Genomic DNA, 23,540 nt, shown 5'->3' on the forward strand with positions numbered 1-23,540 from the left:
TGAGGTTACAGGGAACCAGGCAGAGGGCCTTCTCGGTGGTGGCGCCCTCCCATCAGGTGTCAAGGAAATAAACAACTACCTGACTTTTAGAAGACATCTGAAGGCAGCCCTGTTCAGGGAAGCTTTTAACGTTTGACGTTTTATCGTGCTTTTAATATTCTGTTGGGAGCCGCCCAGAGCGGTCGGGAAACCCAACCGGATCGGCGGGGTATAAATAGTAAATCATTATAATATTATTATTGTGATAAATAATCACACAGCCTTTCCGACGAGGCCCCTTTGCAGATTTCTTAGGAAGGCGTTCCACGGCTAGCTGCAAAGAATCAAAATAAAAACCCGACCCGCGTCAAAAACAGTGGTCTGTAATAAACAGCGGCGCACCGCTGGCTTCAAAAGAACACATCTATAATGAAACCTCTGGAACGAGGACCGCATGAGCTCATTTCTGGTTTTACTGCCTCTTCTCATTCTTCCCGAACCCCGTCCAATTTTAGCAGCCTAAACTAGCAAAGGCTACTGTGGAAGGCTTCCCAAAACCAACAACAATAAAATAAAATAAATTTTTTTGAAAGAAAGAAAGCTCTCCTGATAATCTTCCAGCTCTGCCCGACTTGACCAGATTCCCCTGTTTCTCTTATTTCCCTCGGTCAAGACTTCGCTGTCCAAAAAGGCCCCTGAGCCAACAGGAGAGAGAGAAACGGGCTCCTATAAAGACTTGCTTTTTCCAACGCAGCTCCAGTTTCAAAGCGACCTGAGAGGAAGGACAACACCGGACCTCTGAGTCTCCTGTGTGTCCCAACCTGGGAGGAGGGGAAAAATAAAGAAACCAAGCGTGCGAGGAATTCGAACCCGAGGCCGGAGAGATGGAGGGCCGGAAGGTGGAGGTTTTCCTCTGCTTGGTGCTTTTCGGCTGCGTGGCGGCTCAAGGTAAACGCCTTTTTCTTCTTCTTCCAGTTTCCGGCCGTCGAATGGCAGGGCCACCCCGGAGGACATCTAGTCTGACCCCCTTTCGGAGCAGGAATGATGTGGCAGAAAATAGGGGCAGAGGTGAAACGTGTCAGGTTCACAGACCCGCAAAGGCGAAAAGTCCCTCCAAATCTGCCCCACTTTGAATTCCAGGATGATTCCTATAATTGGATGGTTTGACACATGGAGAAGAGATTTATTCAAATTTATATGGCAAGTTAAGAGGTCCCATATTAAATATAAGTTGGCCGCCGACCTTCTGATCGGCAAGTCCTAGGCTCTGTGGTTTAACCCACAGCGCCACCTGCGTCCCCTATATAAATATATAAATTTCGATAAATATAAATATAAGTTACTTACTGATAAAAGAGAAAGGGGGGGATTTAGTCTCCCGGATCTAAAATTATATTATGAGGCACCCCCCCAAAATAGAAATGCGATCTAGGAAATTCCCTCTTTTTGGGGGGGTCATTTTGGGGGGGTGCACCCCCACGGGCAGGGGGAAAGAGTATATTTTTTGCGAAAACGGCTGTACATTTGGGTTACAGCCCATTCAATCCTACCTGTTGAAATCCATAGGCTGTGTCTGTTCTTTCCGATGAGTCTACTCTGAGTAGGGCTACCGCTCGATTCGGCTCCTTATAATGGGGTGGAAATTCCTTGTGAAATTTTTTTTTCCCCATTGTGCAAAATTGCTCACAGAAAGTGTGTGTGTCTTTTGGGGGGGTGTCGTGTGTGAATTTTGTGCAATTTGAGAAGGTGGGAGACACACCTTCGTGGGGAGACAGAGCAAACTGAAGCTTAAGACCTGACAAGGGGGGTTAATAATAATAATAATAATAATAATAATAATAATAATAATAATCTGCTCCCGACAGAATATTAAAAGCTCGATAGAGCATCAAACGTTAAAAATTTCCTGAAACAAATCCAGAAAAGGTTGGATTTGAAGCAGACTTTGGGGAGGAAAATTTCCATACAAAGGGGGGCAGATAATTTTCGTGCCCTCCCCTCCGAACCCCAACAGCTACACACAAAAATTCACACAAAACTTCACCGACACCAGGGACCAAAATACTAAGGGAAATGTGTGAATGTTGAGTCTGAGCTGTGAAATCACAAGGAAGCGAAGACTTTCCCTTTTTCTTTTAGAACCCACCTTATTTCTGCGGTCGTAAGATGTGCTGAACTTTTTACACCCTACGCCCTTTTAAAATGTGTATTTTGTGTGGGGGGGCGAGCTATTAGGTTGTTGTTGTTTAATTCTTATTATGTATTTTGTGGGGGGGGGGGTTATATCTTGATTTTGTTCTGTGAACCTCCCTGAGGACCGCCCCCCAGGTATAGGACGGTATATAAATTTAATAAGTAATAATCTATCTCTCTATCTCTCTGTGTGTGTCTCTATCTATCTATCTCTCTATCTCTATCTATCATCTATCTTTATCTATATCTATCTATCATCTATCTATCTTTATCTCTATCTATCTATCTATCTATCTATCTATCTATCATCTCTCTCTCTCTCTATATATATATATATATATCTCCATCATCTATCTCTATCTATCATCTATCTCTAACTATCTATCTATCTATCATCTATCTATCTATCTATCTATCATCATCATCTAGCTATCATGTACCTCTATATCTATCTCTATCTATCTATCTATCTATCTATCTATCTATCTATCTATCTATCATCTATCTATCATCTATCTATCTATCTATCTATCTATCTATCTATCTATCTATCTATCATCTATCTATCTATCATCTATCTATCTATCTATCTATCTATCATCTATCATCTATCATCATCATCTAGCTATCATGTACCTCTATATCTATCTATCTATCTATCTATCTATCTATCTATCTATCTCTATCTATCTATCTATCTATCTATCTATCTATCATCTGTCTATCATCTATCTATCTATCTATCTATCTATCATCTATCTATCATCTATCTATCTATCTATCATCATCATCTAGCTATCATGTACCTCTATATCTATCTATATCTATCTATCTATCTATCTATCTATCTATCTATCTATCTATCTATCATCATCATCTCTATCTATCATCCATCTCTCTCTCTATCTGTCTATCATCTCTATCTATCTATCTATCTATCTATCTATCTATCTATCTATCATCTATCTATCTATCTATCTATCATCTATCATCTATCTATCTATCATCTATCTATCATCTATCTCTATCATCTATCTATCTATCTATCTATCTATCATCTATCTATCATCCATCTCTCTCTCTCTCTCTCTCTATCATCTATCTATCTTTCATCTATGTAATTACACACACACACACACACACACACATTGTGTTTAATTGCTGTATAACCTGTCCTGGGACCTCAGGGCAAAGGGCAGGGAATTATCACAGAACTTCATCATACCATTGTCGAGTTTTGTCGCATTCAGGATTCGAACCTGCAACCTTGGCATTAACCGCGCCTTAACCCAGTGTTTCTTGACCTTTTCGTGGCCCCCTTTCCGACCTCGTTTCCTCTCCCCCCCCCCGGTCCTACCAGCAGAAAGCTAGCTATTTTGCTTGTAAATAGAAGCTTTACTGATAATTTTTATAGTTATATAATTTTGCCTGCGGCCCCCGTGGAATATCTGGGTGTTTGCGGGGGGCCATATAGCTGAGAAACACTGCTCTAACCAACTCAGCTGTCCAGACTAGGTCTGAATGCTAAAAGAGACCCAAAGTGTCATTTATTCTAACCCCCTGCAGAATAATAATAATAATAATAATAATAATAATAATAATAATAATATGAATAAATTGAGGGGGAAGGGGAGTTCTCTGCCTCCCCATAATACTGGGGTCATGTGATGAAATCCTCGGGCAATAGATTCATCCCAGACTGATGGAAGGACTTTGTGGATCGGCGGAACTCCTTGCCACTTGAACTGACAATGAGAGCCTTCAACGCAGCCGGCTCTTTAAAAAAAAGGGGTTTAAATCATAGAATAGAATAGTTGGAAGGGAGCGCGAGGGTCATTCAGTCCAACCCCCTGCAAAGCAGGGATCTCTTGCCCAAAGTGGGGCTGATTCGAACTCGCAGCCCTGAGATTAAGAGTCTCACGGCCTCTACTTTGCAGGGAGGGGAAATGGGTCTGTTTGTGTGCTTGCTCCCGGCACAAATCTCAGTCACGCAGAGAGCTTTGCCTTCAAAGTTTAAATCGGCATTTCTGTTCCGATATCAGCGCAATTTCCTTCTGATCTGAGTCTGGCCATAATTCCCCAGCGCAGGAATTATTCTGAATTATTCCTTCCGTCTCCTCTGGGAATATAGAAGAGGATAAGAATCTTTATTTGCAACAGCCACTAGCCAAAGAAATCAAACGTACAGCAGATAGAGGTAAAAAACTATAGAAAACACATTTTTTGGGGAGGAGCGTGTTTTGCATCTATAACCAAATAATAGATCTTATTCTAATCGCCCCTGCTAAAAACCTTGCAGTTTTTGCCGTCGCCTGATCATTTTGCTCTGCTAAAAGGAAAGACTCAGTGCAGGATATATATTCCACCTCTTTTTTCTTCTTTTTTAACTTTCCAAAAACATGCAGTCGAAAACATCCTGGGGCGAAACAGAAAAAATGGGAGGAATTTAATATATACTACTATTCTTTACTGCCGTCACAGACCATCCCAGCTTGTCCTGATTTTATAGGGACAGTCCCAGATTTATAGAAGCTGTCCCGGTTTCTGATTTGATCCCAGTCAGATGGGTGGGGTAATAATAATAATAATAATAATAATTCCCCACATACAGCTTCAATAGATGTCCACAAATTCAGATGTTAAGCGGGAGGGAGAAAACATTTTCTCTGACCGTTAATAATAATAATAATTATTCCCCACATACAGCTTCAATAGATGTATACGAACTCAGGTGTTAGGAGGGAGGGAGAAAACATTTTCTCTGACCGTTAATAATAATAATAATTTATACTCCACCCATCTGGCTGGGTTTCCCCAGCCACTCTGGGCAGCTTACAGCACATACGAAAATTCAGCAAAACTTCTGGGTTTTCAACGTTTGAGAACCAAGGCGTTTGAGAACCAAGGCGTTTGAGAACCAAGGCGTTTGAGAACCAAGGCGTTTGAGAACCAAGGTATCACTGTACTCTTAAATGGGAATGACGAAAACATACATAATCGTGGGCGCAAGCCTTGCAGTTCCACAGGTCTATCTGAACCGGCTGTTGCACATTTTCCAACAGATCCACCGGCGAAGAACGAATCGCGCCCAGCCAAGGATCAGAAGAAGAGAGAGAGCGCCCGTTCGAGTTTCGACGCGGGAATGGTTGGTAGGTCATTTTGTCCTAGAAATACGGATTTATCTCCGAGGGTTGGGGGGGGGGGAAGGCCGGAGAAGATTTTGCAAGAAACAAACAGGCCGTTTTGTCTCGCCGTTGCACCCGATTCCTCCTTAAAGGGGTAAAGGGACCCCTGCCCATTAGGTCCAATCATGGCCGACTCTGGGGTTGCGGCGCTCATCTCGCTTTATTGGCCGAGGGAGCCGGCGTACAGCTTCCGGGTCATGTGGCCAGCAGGACTAAGCCGCTTCTGGCGAACCAGAGCAGCGCATGGAAACGCCGTTTACCTTCCCACCGGAGCGGTACCTATTTATCTACTTGCACTTTGGCGTGCTTTCAAACTGCTAGGTGGGCAGGAGCAGGGACCGAGCAACGGGAGCTCACCCCGTCATTGCGGGGATTTGAACCACCGACCTTCTGATCGGCAAGCCCTAGGCTCTGTGGTTTAACCCACAGCGCCACCCGCGTCCTTAATTTGGTTTAATCTGATGCATTTTCCAGCTCACTTCCCACTGCTACAGTTGCCCCAGGATGTCCGTTCCACATTTCTCAGAACCTAGACCTTGGAACTACCTGCCTCTTGACGTCAGGTGGGCGACTTCGCCGTCTCCTTTTTCGGTGCCTGCTAAAAACATTGCAGTTTAGACAAGCCTACCCAGATACTTAGGAAGTTGGCTAAAATGTATGGAGCAAGCTCCGATTAGTGATGGAAGTGTAAAGAGAAGGAAGGTACTTTTTATCATCTATGGTGGAATTGTAAAATACACTGTATTTTTCGCTCCATAAGACACACCTGACCATACAACGCACCTAGTTTTTAGAGGAGGAAAACAAGGGGAAAAAATATTCTGAACAAAACAGTGGATGTATGATTTTTGTGGTTCATGCTGTGGCCACAGACATGTGATCTGATGGTGAATTTGGGGTAACCCAATGCAAAAATCCTGAGGATCCATGTGGATCCATGCTTTGTAACCACGTTTTTGCACCAATGAAGCCCCAGTGAACAGCGGGTGCGTGTTTTTTTGGTGCAGGCTGTAGCCGTGGACATGCTATGTGATCTGGTGGTGAATTTCGGGTGAATTTGAGTGACCCAATGTAAAAATCCTGAGGATCCATGGGCTTTTACTTCCCCCTTGCCAGGCAGCCTCCTTTATCTCTAGCATCCCTTATCTCGCACCCGATCGCTTGCCGATCAGCTGTTCAGCAGCTTTGTTTCAACACCCCCTTCCCTCTTTCTAAAAAAAAAAAAAGGCATGATCTGCTTTCGCCCCTGGGGAATTCGGCTCCAGGGACCACACATTCGCTCCATAAGACGCACAGACATTTCCCCTTACTTTTTAGGAAGAAAAAAGTGCGTCTTAAAAAAAAAAATTATTAAGTTTCTTACAGATGTAACACATTTCACAACAAAAGAAAAACGGGGGGGAAACAAAAAGAAAAAAGACAAGATCACAAATATAAACAAAAAAGAGAGTAGAAACAAAATACCGGTAAACACCTAAACAACACAAATTAATTAATTATTTAAACTTCTAACCTCATAAACATATTTTGGGCTTCCTCTGGACCCTCCCATCTGAATTTCCTTGTAATTAAAATGTAGCAGTTTTCTAATATCATTTTTTTTAAAAAAAAACCCCACAATATTCCAATTAAAATAAAATTTCTTAACTTTATTTAAAGTTCTAAATCTTATTTATTTAATTCACTCTTAATATAATCCTAGGCCTATTTTGGTACTTCCAAGTAATTTCTAATTTTTAATATCGCAGTATTTATTCGAATAGTCCTTAAATTTCTTCCACTCTCCTTGGTATTTCTCTTCTTTTTGGCCGCGGATTCTTCCAGTAAGGTCAGCCAGCCCCGTATATTCCATCGTTTTCATCTGCCATTCTTCCACAGTTGGTAGTTCTTGTGTTTTCCATTTCTTGGCTATTAAAATTCGAGCAGCAGTTGTGCGTCTTACGTAGCGAAAAATGCGGTAGTTAAAAATGACTGGGAAAGGAACTGGGTTGCATTCTGCTCACGTTGCGAACGGGCCTCCGGAACGGATCTCGTTCACAACCAGAGGTACCACTGTACATAAATCTGGCGCCGGGGGGGGAGATGGAGGAGGTCCCCCAGATCAGAAGTGGGGGCACCGGCCTCTGCTAAACCCCAGCTCTCCTTTGCAGGCGAGTGGACCTCGTGGTTCAACGTGGACCACCCGGGAGGCGAAGGCGATTTTGAGACCCTCGAAGCCATCCGCTTCTATTACCCAGATCGTGTCTGCGCCCAGCCCTCCGCCATCCAAGCCCGGACCACTGAATGGGAGCTGCCGGAGGAAGTTGGGGAGGTGGTTCACTCCAGCCCCCAAGAAGGCTTCCGGTGTCACAACCAGGAGCAGCCCGGAGGAAAGACGTGCTCCAACTACCACGTCCGGTTCCTCTGCCCCCCAGGTGAGAGTGCTAAGGTGGCCGGCCCTTGCAGGCAGGACCACTCACCTGTCAATCACAGTGACATCTTGTGATGGTCGCCAAGGCTTCGAAGCACCCTGGGCTGCATTAGGAATGTGTCATGCTCAATGGCATCACCAGGCTCCTTTGGAGACCAGACAAGGTCTTGTTCTCCCGCCTTACACTGAGCCCTGGAGACGGAGGTTAACGGGAGAGGGAGGAGGGAAGGGCAGACACCACCCCCTCCAACATTTCTCCCCTGAAAATAGGGACGTCCTATTCCATCCCCTCCAACGTTTCTCCCCTGAAAATAGGGACGTCCTATTCCGTCCCCTCCAACGTTTCTCCCCTGAAAATAGGGACGTCCTATTCCATCCCCTCCAACGTTTCTCCCCTGAAAATAGGGACGTCCTATTCCATCCCCTCCAACGTTTCTCCCCTGAAAATAGGGACGTCCTATTCCATCCCCTCCAACGTTTCTCCCCTGAAAATAGGGACGTCCTATTCCATCACCTCTAACGTTTCTCCCCTGAAAATAGGGACATCCTATTCCATCCCCTCCAACATTTCTCACCTGAAAATAGGGACGTCCTATTCCATCCCCTCCAACGTTTCTCCCCTGAAAATAGGGACGTCCTATTCCATCCCCTCCAACGTTTCTCCCCTGAAAATAGGGACGTCCTATTCCATCCCCTCCAAAGTTTATCCCCTGAAAATAGGGACGTCCTATTCCATCCCCTCCAAAGTTTATCCCCTGAAAATAGGGACGTCCTATTCCATCCCCTCCGTTTCTTCCGTGAAAATAGGGATGTCCCAAGGAAAAGTGGGGTCAAAATTCCAGGATCGCATCAGAAACTGGGACGGCTTCTGTAAATCCTGGAAAATAGGGACGCTCAGAGATTGTCAGACATCTCCAGAAAATGCATGCCATAATTTGCTGCTGGGTCCCGCAGGGCTGACGCTTGCAGACTTCTTGCTCAGTTTCTTCATAATAAAAAATAAAAATTAAACACACTACCTGGGGAATCAAACCCTCCAACTTGAGACTTCAGGAAGGTTTTTTTTTGCCTGGGGATTGTTCCGACAGCTGGATAGAGAGACCTGGGCTGAATTTAGGATTCCTAACTCCATATTTTAAAAAAGCAATTGCATTTTAAAGATGTTTTCCCCACACTAAATATCCTTTCCGCCTTCTTCTCTCCCCTCCTGGCTTCACATCGCTTCGAAAGATCCCACGGACTGGTTGGGGTGGTCAGCGTGGTCTTCCTGGAGCTCCTGTTCACGGACGGCCTGCGGCACGAACGGCGTCCAAACCAGGCACCGGACTTGCTTGAACGGCTCTGTCCCGGCCCTGGGGAAGCTGACTAAGTGCCCTGGAAAATCTGCCGAGCGTCGGGTGTGCAGCAACGAACCTTGCCGAGGTAACGAGTGCGAATCCCGGGGTTCGGTACCGCTGGGCAGGGCTGCGTTTGTTGTGGGTGTTCTGCACCCAAAGCAGCTAGGCTCCTGCCCCATGCTTCATTCTCTTAACGTCTACCCTTCAGTCCTTGCCTATCCACCACACCCTCCAATATTTCTCCAATGAAAATAGAGGCATCCTATACCCTCCAACGTTTCTCCTGTGAGAACAGGGACGTCCTCTTCCATCCCCTCCAACGTTTCTCCCCTGAAAATAGGGACGTCCTCTTCTATCCCCTCCAACGTTTCTCCCCTGAAAATAGGGACGTCCTCTTCCATCCCCTCCAATGTTTCTCTTGTGAGAACAGGGACGTCCTCTTCCATCCCCTCCAACATTTCTCCCGTGAAAAGAGGGACGTCCTATTCCATCCCCTCCAACGTTTCTCCCGTGAAAATAGGGACGTCCTATTCCATCCCCTCCAACGTTTCTCCCCTGAAAACAGGGACGTCCTATTCCATCCCCTCCAACGTTTCTCCCCTGAAAATAGGGACGTCCTATTCCATCCCCTCCAACGTTTCTCCCGTGAAAATAGGGACGTCCTCTTCCATCCCCTCCAATGTTTCTCTTGTGAGAACAGGGACGTCCTATTCCACCCCCTCCAACGTTTCTCCCTTAAAAATAGGGATGTCCTATTCCATCCCCTCCAACGTTTCTCCCCTGAAAACAGGGACGTCCTATTCCATCCCTTCCAAATTTCTCCCCTGAAAATAGGGATGTCCTATTCCATCCCCTCCAACATTTCTCCCTTAAAAATAGGGACGTCCTATTCCATCCCCTCCAACGTTTCTCCCCTGAAAATAGGGACGTCCTATTCCATCCCCTCCAACGTTTCTCCCCTGAAAATAGGGACGTCCTAAGGAAAATTGGGACCAAGTCAGAAACCGGGACGGCTTCTGTCAATCCGGGGAAATAGGGACACTCAGATGTTCTGCACCTCCTTCTGGAATTTGCAAAAGTCCAAGGAACAGGCGAGGCAATTGTTTGGGAAACGGAGACACAGGTCTGTCCGTCCCCCTCTTCCCAATGGGGTCAGCCCATCACCGAAGAAAAATTTCAGGAATGCTGTAGTTGGTCTCCAAAAGGGCCTCTAAAGGCCTGTTGTTGTTGTTTTATAGACAGAGTTATTTTTTTAATGAACCTCACTCCCGCCAACGCGAGATGCCAAGTACTTTCTCAGTCCTGCGTTGAACATTCTTGCTGAGACTGGAGAGTCATCCGATCTCCTTTTCCTTCTTGTTTTGCCTGGAAAAAGCAGGGCAGCCTCTACAAATACTCTTTTTCTCTCGGTTTCCCGCTGAGGGCTGGCAAACCCTCTGCAATTCTTCCCTCTCAAGCTCTTCCAAAACGGCAGCCGAATGTTTTCCCCCGAGGTTTCGTGATGGAAATAGCAGAGGCGTGAGACGGGTCCGTGCCCTGCGCCGTGGCAGGAGAGCAGGAATTTAAAAGCTTGAAGGGGGTCCTCCGTCCTGGGGAGTCATCCAGTCTGACCCACTGCAATATCAGCTAAATAATCCCCAGCAGAACCAGCTGATGTCTTGGGCAATTGGCGGAGACCTGCACCAAAGGGTTTGGGCCTGATTCTGACCGCAGGCCAGAGATTTCCGCCCCCCTCTTCTCTGCATACATGATACTCCCCCCCCCCCCCGTGGGGTAGTTTGGCCGGTGCCAGATTTACACATAAGCTAAACAAGCATCTTAAAAAGCAGAGACATCACCTTGCCAACAAAGGTCCGTATAATTCAAGCTCTGGTTTTCCCAGTAGTGATGTATGGAAGTGAGAGCTGGACCACAAAGAAGGCTGATCGCCGAAGAATGGATGCTTTTGAATTCTGGTGCTGGAGGAGACTCTTGAGAGTCCCATGGACTGCAAGAAGATCCAACCTCTCCATTCTTAAGGAAATCATCCCTGAGTGCTCCCTGGAAGGACAGATCCTGAAGCTGAGGCTCCAAGACTTTGCCACCTCCTGAGAAGAGAAGACTCCCTGGAAAAGACCCTGATGTTGGGAAAGATGGAGGGCACAAGGAGAAGGGGACGACGGAGGACGAGATGGTGGGACAGTGTTCTCCAAGCGACCAGCATGAGTTTGACCAAACTGGGGGAGGCAGTGGAACTATACGGACCTTTGTTGGCAAGGTGATGTCTCTGCTTTTTAGCGTACCTCTTTTTTGTGGGTTCTAATCCTGCGTCTTCCGCCCCCACAGAGCCCCATTGGAGCAACTGGGGGGCCTGGAGCCCCTGCTCAAAGACCTGCGGCGGAGGAGGGAAGAGGGTCCGTCGGCGGAGCTGCCCAAAGTCCAAGCTCATCCGCTGCCCCGGCCGTCCCTCGGAGGTGCAGAAATGTTCGCTGTCACCCTGTCCAGGTACCAAACCTCTCTCTCTGCTCCTTTGGCAAAGTTTCTCTGCACCTGGTCAGGTATCCCCATCCTAGCACCTGCCCTTATCCTCTCCTTCTGCTTTTCCCTCCCTCCCTCCCACCCACCCACCCACCCATCACCCCCCCTCCGTTTCTTCTACCATCACTTACCTACCTACCTAATTACATTATATGCACCATCCTTTCCTTCAGATCTTTGGTGACTGGCCTCCTTCCATCCACCATCGCTTACCTACTTCTGCCATCACTGGCCTCCTTCTGTCCATCACTTATTTTCTCTTTCTTTCTTTCTTTCTTTCTTTCTCTCTCTCTCTCTCTCTCTCTCTCTCTCTCTCTCTCTCTCTCTTTCTTTCTTTCTTTCTCTCTCTTTCTTTCTCTCTCTCTCTCTCTTTCTTTCTTTCTTTCTTTCTTTCTTTCTTTCTTTCTTCTGCCATCACTTGCCTCCTTCCATCCATCACTTATTTACTTACTTTTGCCATCACTTACCTCCTTCCATTATTTTCTTTCTTTCTTTCTTCTCCCATCACTTGCCTCCTTCCATCCATCACTTATTTACTTACTTTTGCCATCACTTACCTCCTTCCATTATTTATTTTCTTTCTTTCTTTCTTCTGCCATCACTTGCTCTCACCGGTGGCCAAATCTGATGTCCCCAAATCACGACATTGCCCTCCCGCTGCAAGCGAATGAGGCGATGACAAGGCTTTCAAGTTTCCTCCTAACTCTACAATTCTCTGGCTCTGTGTTTCCAGCTTGCCAGCTCAGCTGTGATGTGGGCGTCCCCAGCAAGGACTGTACCAGTTGCACCTGCCCCAATCACACCGTCCTGGGCACCGTACGGAGCGCAAAGGGAGTGGCCCTCGCTGGCGCCCAGATCTTTCTCCAGGACCGGCCCCTGGCCCTGCTGGCCAAGAGTAACTGGCGCGGCCAATTCACCATCCGAGGCATCTGCGCTGGGAGTGGGGTCAACATCAGCGCAAAGCTCGAGAGGTTTGCCCAAGGCAGCAGCCCGGTGATCGCCAACAGCTCTCGGACATCTGTGGTGGACCTAGTGCTCCATCGACTAGGTAACAGGGCAGACTCCAATTCTTTAGCTGCATTGAGATAATCTTCATCATCATCATCATTCTCTATTACGGTCCAAAGACCCAACAAATTGTTGCAAAGCAATGCACAATTCAGACAGCCTACCTCCAGGTTAGGGACGTGGGTGGCGCTGTGGGTTAAACCACGGAGCCTAGGACTTGCCGATCAGAAGGTCGGTGGTTCGAATCCCCACGACGGGGTGAGCTCCCGTTGCTCGGTCCCTGCTCCTGCCCACCTAGCAGTTCAAAAGCACGTCAAAGTGCAAGTAGATAAATAGGTACCACTGCGGCGGGAAGGTAAACGGCGTTTCCGTGTGCTGCTCTGGTTCGCCAGAAGCGGCTTAGTCCTGCTGGCCACATGACCCGGAAGCTGTACGCCGACTCCCTTGGCCAGTAAAGCGAGGTGAGCGCCGCAACCCCAGAGTTGGTCACGACTGGACCTAATGGTCAGGGGTCCCTTTACCTTTACCTTAACTCCAGGTTAAACAAGCATTTTGTTCAAAAGATAGGGATCATTGGTTCTTGCAACCACCGATAAAAACTTTGCCACTGCTAATGTTCTAGCGTTTGTCCGGTCTTCCAATAGGAACCTGACATAGTGAGCCTCTGATTTTCCCAGGAAAGGTACCAGCAAGGGTAGTATCAGTTCAGCCCTGGCTTGCTCATATTTTGCACAGTGCAGCAAAATATGTTTTATGGAATCGATGTCTTGAGCACACGAGCAAAGTCTGTCCTGGTAGGGAACTCCTCTCAACACTGCAGAAGGAAAGACGTTTAGTCTGGCTTTGGTGAAAAGCCTGTGATAATTTGGTACTGTCAGGTTTTTAATGTAAGGTGTTAAGTTAAAGACATGCCCATATTGTACTCCTACTGCCAGCGGACTACAGACTGCGTGTGATCAAGATCGCAAGTCACTGTGTGCATTAGCCCATAATCTTTGCTTTAACATCTTTAGGGCGCCTTCATAACCCAGGTAATACAGTTGGTAATAATAATAATAATTTATTTATACCCCACCTATCTGGTTTCCCCAGCTACTCTAGGCAGCTCCCAACAGAATATTAAAAACACGATAAAACGTCAAACAGTAAAAGCTTCCTAAGAAATCTACAATGGGGCCTCGTTGGAAATACTGTGTGATTATTATCACAATAATATTATAATAATTTATTATTTATACCCCGCCAATCTGGCCGGGTTTCCCCAGCTGCTCTGGGCGGCTCCCAACAGAATACTAAAAACACGGTAAAACACCAAACGTTAAAAGCTTCCCTAAAGAGGGCTGCCTTCAGATGTCTTCCAAAAGTCAGATAGTTGCTTATTTCCTTGACATCTGACGGGAGGGCGTTCCACAGGGCGGGCGCCACCACCGAGAAGGCCCTCCGCCTGGTTCCCTGTAACCTTGCTTCTCGCAGGGGGGGAACCGCCAGAAGGCCCTCGGAGCTGAACCTCAGTGTCTGGGCTGAATGATGGGGGTGGAGACGCTCCTTCAGGGATACTGGGCCGTTTAGGGCTTTCAAGGTCAGCACCAACCCTTTGAATTGTGCTCGGAAACGTCCTGGGAGCCAATGTAGGTCTTTCAGGACCGGTGTTATGTGGTCCCGGCAGCCGCCGCCAGTCCCCAGTCTAGCTGCCGCATTCTGGATTAGTTGTGGTTTCCGGGTCACCTTTAAAGGAGCGCCTTTTTAAAAAGACAGGTCATCTATCTATCTATCTATCTATCTATCTATCTATCTATCTATCCTGATTTTATACTACTTCTCTTCCCCCCCTTGCCCCCCCCGTCCATTCCCGGCAGAAAAACCTTACATGGTGTCCCATCCGGAAGAGAAAGTGAGGACAGTTGGACAAAGCGTACGGTTTTGCTGCAGAGCGCAGGGTATTCCGGAGCCAATGAAGTATTATTGGTGAGTGACTGGGATCGGGGCCCGTTGCTGCGGAAGGAGGAGGAGGAGGGGCTCCTTTCAAAAACACACACACTCTCTCTCTAATATCAAACAATTTATACGCCGCTTAGCTCCAATAGCCTCTGCGCTGCTTACAAAGATTGTTGTTGTTGTTGAGTCGTTTAGTCGTGTCCGACTCTTCGTGACCCCCTGGACCAGAGCACGCCAGGCACTCCTGTCTTCCATTGCCTCCCGCAGTTTGGTCAGACTCATCCTGGTCGCTTCGAGAACACTGTCCCACCATCTCGTCCTCCGTCGTCCCCTTCTCCTTGTGCCCTCCATCTTTCCCAACATGAGGGTCTTTTCCAGGGAGTCTTCTCTTCTCCTGAGGTGGCCAAAGTCTTGGAGCCTCAGCTTCAGGATCTGTCCTTCCAGGGAGCACTCAGGGCTGATTTCATTGCACAAAAAGAGATGAATAGAGTCAAAACGATGAAATCAAGCATCAATTAAAATTCCTGCTGGAATAAAGAAAAAAGTCTTCGGGCAGAAGTTCAACAGGGAGAGGGGGCCTGTTCTGATTGGGTGGCTCTAGTAAATGATAATATAATAATGATTTATTATTTATTCCCCGCCCATCTGATTGGGTTTCCCCAGCCGCTCTAGATGCTGCTGCAGAAATAGTAATGCCCAGACCAGGAGATTAGACCCCAAAATATTAACCAAAGCCTGCCGGTGAGGTACATAATTCAAGTTACCTCCAGAAGCCGGAAGAATGCCCCGCAACGGCATTGTTGAAACTTCCCCTCCACCCCATTTTCACCCTTATTACATCTGTCTTCGTTGCATCTGTCTTCACTCATCGGGAACATAGCTGTCAACCGTCCCTTATTTGGTGGGAAAGTCCCTTATCCCAGCGCCGTGTCCCGCTGCTGTCCCTTATTGATGATGTCCCTCAAATTTCCCGGGTTTCAAAGGAAGCAGCTCCTCTCCCTCCCTCCCTCCCTGCCGGCCAGGGAGGAGGGAGGCTCCAACTGTGTTGCTTGGCTGCGTTGCTCACCCAATAAGGAGTCTAAGAACGACTGGGGGGTGGAGCTTGCATGCCTTGTGCTGATCAAATCGGCCGCCTTGCCTGGGGACTTGCCTTTGCTCAGCGCTTCCCAGCGGAGAGGTGACGGTGGTTTTCCTTGCTGCATCCCCTTTGCCGGATTGCTGCGCTGTGGGAACCACCGCTTGAGGCTTCGTTTGGCTGCTGGTTCACTAAAATCCCTTATTTTGGCTGCTGATCCCTTATTTTCGAGGCTGCTGGTCCCTTATTTTCAAATCTGTAAGTTGCCAGCTATGATCGGGGAGCATCAGAGAGCCTCCAAGCTCACAAGAGCCGACAGCCAGCCAGAGGGAAAGGAGCTTACCATCGGTTTGCAGCCCTGATCGCTCAGTCGGCTTCTGACCTCCCCCTTCCGCGTTTCTTCTCTTCCTCCAGGTACCACAACGGGACCCTCCTGGACCGCAAGGTGCACAGATACGACAGCAGCTTAGTGCTGAGGGACCTGCGGCCAAATCAGGCCGGCTCGTACCACTGCAAAGCCAGCAACGACCTCGGCTCCGTCAAGTCCTCCGTGGCCCAGCTGGCTGTGATAGGTGAGCTCAGGTTCCTGCTCCAAGGCAAAACTCGGGCTGGGTGAGGTTCAGGCTTGATTCTTTGGAACCCGGACGTTCGACGGGGCTTCCGATTGATTGCAGGAGCTTCCTGCAGCCAATCAGAAGCCACGCTTTGGTTTCCGAACGTTTTGGAAGTCGAACGGCCTTCTGCAACGGATTACATTCGATTTCCGAGGTATCACTGTATATCGGTATATCACGATGTTTAGGTAAAGGTAAAGGGACCCCTGACCATTAGGTCCAGTCGTGGCCGACTCTGGGGTTGCGGCGCTCATCTCGCTTTACTGCCCAAGGGAGCCGGCGTACAGCTTCCGGGTCATGTGGCCAGCAGGACTAAGCCGCTTCTGGTGAACCATAGCAGCACACGGAAACGCCGTTTACCTTCCCGCCGGAGCGGTGCCTATTTATCTACTTGCACTTTGACGTGCTTTCGAACTGCTAGGTTGGCAGGAGCAGGGACCGAGCAACGGGAGCTCACCCCGTCACGGGGATTCGAACCGCCGACCTTCTGATCAGCAAGTCCTAGGCTCCATGGTTTAACCCACAGCGCCACCCGCGTCCCTCGCGATGTTTAACTGGTGATACAGTGGTACCTCGGGTTACATACGCTTCAGGTTACAGACTCTGCTAACCCAGAAATAGTGCTTCAGGTTAAGAACTTTGCTTTAGGATGAGAGCAGAAATCGTGCTCCGGCAGCGCGGCAGCAGCAGGAGGCCCCATTCGCTAAAGTGGCGCTTCAGGTTAAGAACAGTTTCAGGTTAAGTACGGACCTCCGGAACGAATTAAGTACTTAACCCGAGGTACCACTGTACATCACAAGCTTGAAAACCAGGTATCGCCCGGCCCTGTTCTTGAGCCACAGCACAGCTCTACCAGCTGCTAACAGATCTCTTGGTCCTCTCCTATCGTTTCAGACCCAGGCGTCCCAGCCTGCACTGCCGAGCCAGAAGAATACCTCATCAAACTCCCTGACGAGTGTTTCCAAGAGGAGACGGGCTCCCAGTTCTACAACGTCGGCCAGTGCCCCAATGCCCGGTGTGCCGGCAGCCTTGCTGACGGACTGCAGTGCCGGGATGCCACACAGCACTGCTGCGGCACGCGTCGCATGGAAGTGAGGGAGATCCGTTGCATCGGGTATGTCCTCCCCGTCAAGGTGGTTGCGGAGTGCGGCTGCAGCCCGTGCACCCAGCCCAAGGTACTGGTCCGTGGGAAGGCTTCGGCGGCGGACGATGGCGAACCTCTGCGCTTCGGGGAGATCTACCTGGGGGCCGAGAAGATCGGCTTCACCGGTTACAAGGGCACCTTCACCATCGAAGTTCCACCGGACACGGAGAGGCTGGTGGTGAAGTTTGTGGACCGGACGCAGAAATTTGTCGAGGCCGTCAAGGTCTTCCCATTTGACCAGCGCGGTGGAGCCGTCTACCAGGACGTCAAGCTGTTAAGGAGGAAGGAGCCGGTTGATTTGCAAGCCTTGGAGACCAATGTCATCCAACTCGGAGAAGTGGCTGGAGAAGACCCCGTCGGGGAGATCATCATCCCTTCGGGATCTTTCTTCAGGCCCGACGGGCTGCCCTACAATGGGACTGTACGGGCCAGCGTCACCTTCGTGGACCCACGGGACTTTGCCACCGTGAACGCCGCCTCCAGCGACTTGAATTTCATCAACGCCGAAGGTGACCTCTTGCCTCTCCGGACGTACGGCATGTTTTCTATGGACTTCTGGGAAGAGGACAGCAACCAGGGATTAGAGGCCAGGAGCGTGGAGGTCAAGATGGACGCCGAGCTCATCAAGATGCCGGGGCACATCCAGAAAATGAAGCTCTGGTCCCTCAACCCCGTGACAGGCCTGTGGGAAGAGGAGGCCTCCTTTAAGCGGGCCACGGCAGGGCGCCGCAAACGCGAAGAGAGGGCCTTCCTGATTGGCAACCTGGAAATTCGTGAGAGGCGGCTGTTCAACCTGGACGTACCAGAGAATCGCCGCTGCTTCGTCAAGGTCCGAGCCTACATCAACGAAAAGCTCAACCCCAACGAACAACTGGAAGGAGTGGTGGTCACTCTAGTGAACCTCGAGCCCCGGCCTGGCTTTCCGTCCAACCCTCAGGCTTGGGGCCGCTTTGACAGCGTGGTGACAGGTCGCAATGGTGCGTGTCTTCCTGCCTTCTGTGACGGCCAGCAGGCTGACGCCTACACAGCCTATGTCACTGCCACGATGGGTGGGGAGGAGCTGGAGGCCGTGGCGTCCAGCCCGAAGCTCGACCCTCGCGCCGTGGGCGTTTCTCAGCCGTACCTCAACAAGCTGGGCTACCGGCGATCCGACCACGACGACCCAGCCCTCAAGAAGACGGCCTTCAAGATCAACCTCGCCAAGCCCAACCAGAACAACATCGACGAGACTAACGGTCCCATCTACCCGTACCGGAGCCTCAGGGATTGCGACCAGGCACCCGTCACAGCCAACCACTTCCGCTTCTACCGGGTGGAAGTGGACAAGTATGAGTACAACGTGGTGCCGTTCAAGGAGAGCGATTTGACGTCGTGGACCGGAGATTACCTCTCCTGGTGGCCCAACCCTCAAGAGTTCCGGGCTTGCTACATCAAGGTGAAGATCAATGGGCCTCAACAATACATGGTCCGGTCTCGAAACGTGGGGGGCAGCCACCCCAGGACTCGGAGGCAACTTTATGGCCTGCGGGACTCTCAGAGCGTCCGGGACCTTGAGACGTATAACACATCAGCGGCTTGCGTCGAGTTCAAGTGCAGCGGAATGCTGTTTGACCAAGGACTTGTCGACAGGACTTTGGTGTCCGTCATCCCACAGGGGAGCTGCCGTCGTACGGCGGTCAACAGCTACCTGAGGGAATACCTCGGCCGCCACCCGCCCGTTGTGGAAAACAACGACACCTCGGCCTTCGCCATGCTGGCTCCCGTGGACCCTCTGGGGCACAACTACGGCATCTACACCGTGACCGACCAGAACCCGCGCCTGGCCAAGGAAATCGCCATCGGCCGCTGCTTTGACGGCACCTCCGACGGGTTCTCACGGGAGATGAAATCTGAGCGGGGTACGGCGGTCACCTTCTTTTGCCAGGAACGGCCTGTGGGGCGCAAGAGCTTCTTCCAGCGTCTGCTTGAAGCCCCCGCCCAGACGCTGACGGAGATCCGGCGTGAAATGGGAGGCAACGAACAGCTGCGGGGAGCTTCTCAGGTGGTGGCGTACCCAGCGGGGTTGCGGACCGTGTTTGCGGCGCAGGCCCGTCGGACCCCCAGCCGCAGGAGGAGGGTGGGTGCTTCACAGACCGGACAGTGAGCAAGGAAGAGAACTGATGGGTCGTCTTCACATGAAACTGGCATGTTCCTCATCTCTCTCGCACTGTGTGAGGAGGTGTGTCCACGAGGAAAGCTTTGTCCTGCCTCCCTCCAGATTGATGCCTCGAAACCAAGAAAGATAAACACAGTCTCCTGGCCTCACGCCTGCCGTTACTCCCCAGTGTCGATTCCTTAACCCACACCCTGCTTGTGGTCTTCCCCAAGGGTGTAGTGGTAAATTGTGACGGGCAGGGGCTCATCCTGATTGCCCCCTGTATCCCTGGTCCCAAGGAGAGTGCCATGGTCGTGGCCGGCCCCCAGGAATAGCCACACCCCCAAGGAGAGCCTCTAATTGCACACACGAGGATAGCCACGCCCACAAGGAAAGCCACGCCCCATGGATAGAAAGCCACACTCCCACAGAGGGTCCCAAAATATAGGCAGCAGGGTCAATTCATTACAGTGGTACCTCTGGTTAAGTACTTAATTCGTTCTGGAGGTCTGTTCTTAACCTGAAACTGTTCTTAACCTGAAGTAGCACTTTAGCTAATGGGGCCTCCCGCTGCCACCACACGATTTCTGTTCTCATCCTGAAGCAAAGTTCTTAACCCGAGGTACTATTTCTGGGTTAGCGGAGTCTGTAACCTGAAGTGTATGTAACCTGAAGCGTATGTAACCCGAGGTACCACTGTATTCACACACAGTGTATATATAGCACGATACACTGTTGATTAAGATTGGCATAACTGCCACCCGATTCGTTGTTTCCTTAGACTAAATCGTGGTTCAGCTTTAGCCAGCTGAATGCAATCCACATTGCAAGGAATCACCCCTATGTAAACCGCTAGTATGAAGCGGGAACCTCGTCAAAGAAAAGGGGAGACGTACCCAGCCTCTCCTCAGTTGCTTTCCTCCTCCTCCCGCTTCCCTCGATGTTAACATGTCGCAAACAAACTTGAAAGCCTTGTCGTCGCCTCATTCGCTTGCAGCGGAAGAGCAATGTTGTGCTTTGGGGACATCAGATTTGGCCAGATGCCGGACGAGATGGGTTTGATCCAGGGTGTTCTTAGGCTGACCAGTAATTTAAAACTGGAAACCCCTGGGGAGATCTATATAGTTTTGCGGCCACCCCCCCCAACCCCTGTTTGTTTGACACAGAATCATAGAATTGTATTGCTAGGAAGGGACCCTCAAGTCCAAACCCACTACAATTCAGGAATGGAAGTTGAGGCCAGCTCCTTCATGAGGACTAGATAATTGCTTGGAGTCGAGTCAAGGAATCAAACCCTGAGCAAGCCTCTCACACACACCCCACACCCCCAGAATTCATTCTGAAAAACCTGGCTGTTATATAGACGTATGTATACATATAAATAGGGATGCGGGTGGCGCTGTGGGTTAAACCACAGAGCCTAGGACTTGCCGATTGGAAGGTCGGCGGTTCGAATCCCCACAATGACGGGGTGAGCTCCCGTTGCTCGGTCCCTGCTCCTGCCAACCTAGCAGTTCAAAAGCACGTCAAAGTGCAAGTAGATCAATAGGTCCCGCTCCGGCGGGAAGGTAAACGGCGTTTCCGTGCGCTGCTCTGGTTCGCCAGAAGCGGCTTAGTCCTGCTGGCCACATGACCCGGAAGCTGTACGCCGGCTCCCTTGGCCAATAAAGCGAGATGAGCGCTGCAACCCCAGAGTCGGCCACGACTGGACCTAATGGTCAGGGATCCCTTTACCTTTACCTTTACACATATAAATATCTAATAAGTCAATGAATAGAAAAAAAGGGGGGCTCTTTTGGAGTTCTGTTTCCGTGCCGCCAGAGGATGTGCTTCTCTTCAAGTGACTATTCCCTGATTCCCAACCCCCTGGGAACTGGGATCCCAGCAATATTTAAAAATGAATGTCTCTTCTAGATACAGGGGTACCTCGGTTCTCAGACACCGGCAAACGTTTCGGAACCCAGACACCGAAAACCTTCCATTTTCGGACGCGCCTCGGAAGTCGGAACGGCGCGTTTTTCCATTTCCTCCATTGATTTTGCACCTCGGGTTTCCGGACTTTTCGGAACTTGAACAGTCTTCCGGAACGGATGGCGTTCGAGAACCGAGGTAATCGCTGTATAGGCATTCCTCTTTTCCTGCAGCGTGGTCAGAGGTGAGGGACTATGGACCTATGGACCAAACTTCCCCCAGCACAAGCCCCCGTTGGACCGTCTTCCCTCTCACCCGACGCCATCTGAGAGCTCTCTTGAGCTCCACACATCCAAGGGCAAAACGCACAGAGGCAGTCATTCACAAACTGCCCCACCTGCGAATCATTGGATATCCTTATTTTTTAAAAAAATAACTTTTATTAGAGTATAAAAAAAGTATACAGAGCTTATTACCAAATATACCCCCCCAAACAACAACAACATTAAATATTTTATTGAAAGGAGAAGAAGAGGAGAGAAAGAGTAAGGAAGATAAAAGGAATTACCGTATTTTTTGCTCTATAAGACTCACTTTTTCCCTCCTAAAAAGTAAGGGGAAATGTGTGTCTTATGGAGCGAATGCAGGCTGCGCAGCTATCCCAGAAGCCAGAACAGCAAGAGGGATTGCTGCTTTCGCTGTGCAGCCATCCCTCTTGCTGTTCTGGCTTCTGAGATTCAGAATATTTTGTTTCTTGTTTTCCTCCTCCAAAAACTAGGTGCGTCTTGTGCATCTTATAGAGCGAAAAATACGGTAAGTTAAAGAGTAAATATATTTTAATTTAAGGTTATCTGTACAGTGGTACCTCTGGTTGCGAAGGGGATCCGTTCAGAAGTCCAGTTCGCAACATGAGCAGAACGCGACCCGCGTCTGCGCGGATTGCGATTCGCCGCTTCTGCGCATGCGCGTGACGTCATTTTGCACACCTGCGCATGCGCGAGCAGCGAAATCCGGAAGTAACCCTTTCCGCTATTTCCGGGTCACCGCGGGACGTATCCTGAAAGACGTAACATAATCGTTGAGGGTTGCGGGAAGGATGGGGGAAGCAGAGCGGTCAGGGCTGTTGACCCGATATTCGCCAGGGCTACCCTTGGGATCTTATGAGAAGCTATTCCCATTACGAGTGTTTCCCCTCATGAGACGCCCCTCTTTCACAGTGGGTCACATAAACAGCAACTTTATATATATATATATATGTAAAGGAGATGCGTTATTTATTGCCGAAATATATGACTGTGTTTTCACCAGCGACGTGGTCTTGCGTCTGATTTCACTTCCACACACCCCACCAGGGCCGGATTTAGGTTTGATGAGGCCCTCAGCTCCTGAAGGTCATGGGGCCCTTTCTATGTCCAGCTGTCCTTTGCCAACAACAAATGGCCGCTGTTTTTGGTGTTGAATATATGCTATATGGTAACATATGGACCTAATAGGTTTCTAAAGCCATTTAGGGGCGCGGGTGGCGCTGTGGTCTAAACCACGGAGCCTCTTGGGCTTGCCGATCAGAAGGTCAGTGGTTCGATTCCCCGCAATCGGGTGAGCTCCCGTTGCTCGGTCCCAGCTCCTGCCAACCTAGCAGTTCGAAAGCACACCAGTGCAAGTAGATAAATAGGTACCGCTGCAGCAGGAAGGTAAACGGCGTTTCTGTGTGCTCTGGCTTCCATCATGTGCCAGAAGTGGTTCAGTCCTACTGGCCACACGACCCGAAAAGCTGTCTGCGGACAAACGCCAGCTCCCTCGGCCTGAAAGCGAGATGAGCGCTGCAACCCTAGCCTTCGACAGGACTTAACTGTCCAGGGGTCCTTTACTTTACTTAATAAATCTAGATCATGGTGAGGGTTTGCCAAGCATGCCTTCCTCTTAGCACATTTCTCCCTTGCATCCTGAGTTCGAAGCACCATCCCTTCCATTGATCTGGACGCTCTTCTTTGGTGATCCCTCGTAGCCGAGTAAGATTGTCTTCCATGAACATGGTCTTAACAGTGAGTCCGTAAGTGACTGTGGAGGCCAATTCTGGATCCCCACGTCCTTCCACAGT

The 23,540-nt window shown here is 49.4% G+C and overlaps 1 protein-coding gene across 1 annotated transcript; it reads left to right on the forward strand.

Annotated features, from left to right (window-relative positions):
- Window positions 1-269: 269 nt before the first annotated feature.
- On the forward strand, window positions 270-20,564 carry CILP2 (cartilage intermediate layer protein 2). Its single transcript, XM_053372659.1, has 9 exons — window positions 270-927; window positions 5,235-5,321; window positions 7,508-7,771; window positions 8,998-9,189; window positions 11,430-11,588; window positions 12,355-12,669; window positions 14,486-14,594; window positions 16,054-16,211; window positions 17,148-20,564. Exons 1-9 carry the CDS (start codon window positions 864-866, stop codon window positions 19,538-19,540), a joined length of 3,741 nt encoding a protein of 1,246 aa, XP_053228634.1. The 5' UTR covers window positions 270-863; the 3' UTR covers window positions 19,541-20,564.
- The last annotated feature ends 2,976 nt before the right edge of the window (window positions 20,565-23,540 follow it).

Source organism: Podarcis raffonei, chromosome 18 (assembly GCF_027172205.1).
Source record: "Podarcis raffonei isolate rPodRaf1 chromosome 18, rPodRaf1.pri, whole genome shotgun sequence".
Classification (NCBI taxonomy): domain Eukaryota; kingdom Metazoa; phylum Chordata; class Lepidosauria; order Squamata; family Lacertidae; genus Podarcis; species Podarcis raffonei.

Coding starts and splice junctions, on each gene's coding strand:
- CILP2 (XM_053372659.1), top strand. CDS start 864: ATGGAGGGCCGGAAGGTGGAGGTTTTCCTCTGCTTGGTGCTTTTCGGC. Junction 7,772..8,997: donor CCGGTTCCTCTGCCCCCCAG/GTGAGAGTGCTA, acceptor TCGCTTCGAAAG/ATCCCACGGACTGGTTGGGG. Junction 9,190..11,429: donor CAGCAACGAACCTTGCCGAG/GTAACGAGTGCG, acceptor CCGCCCCCACAG/AGCCCCATTGGAGCAACTGG.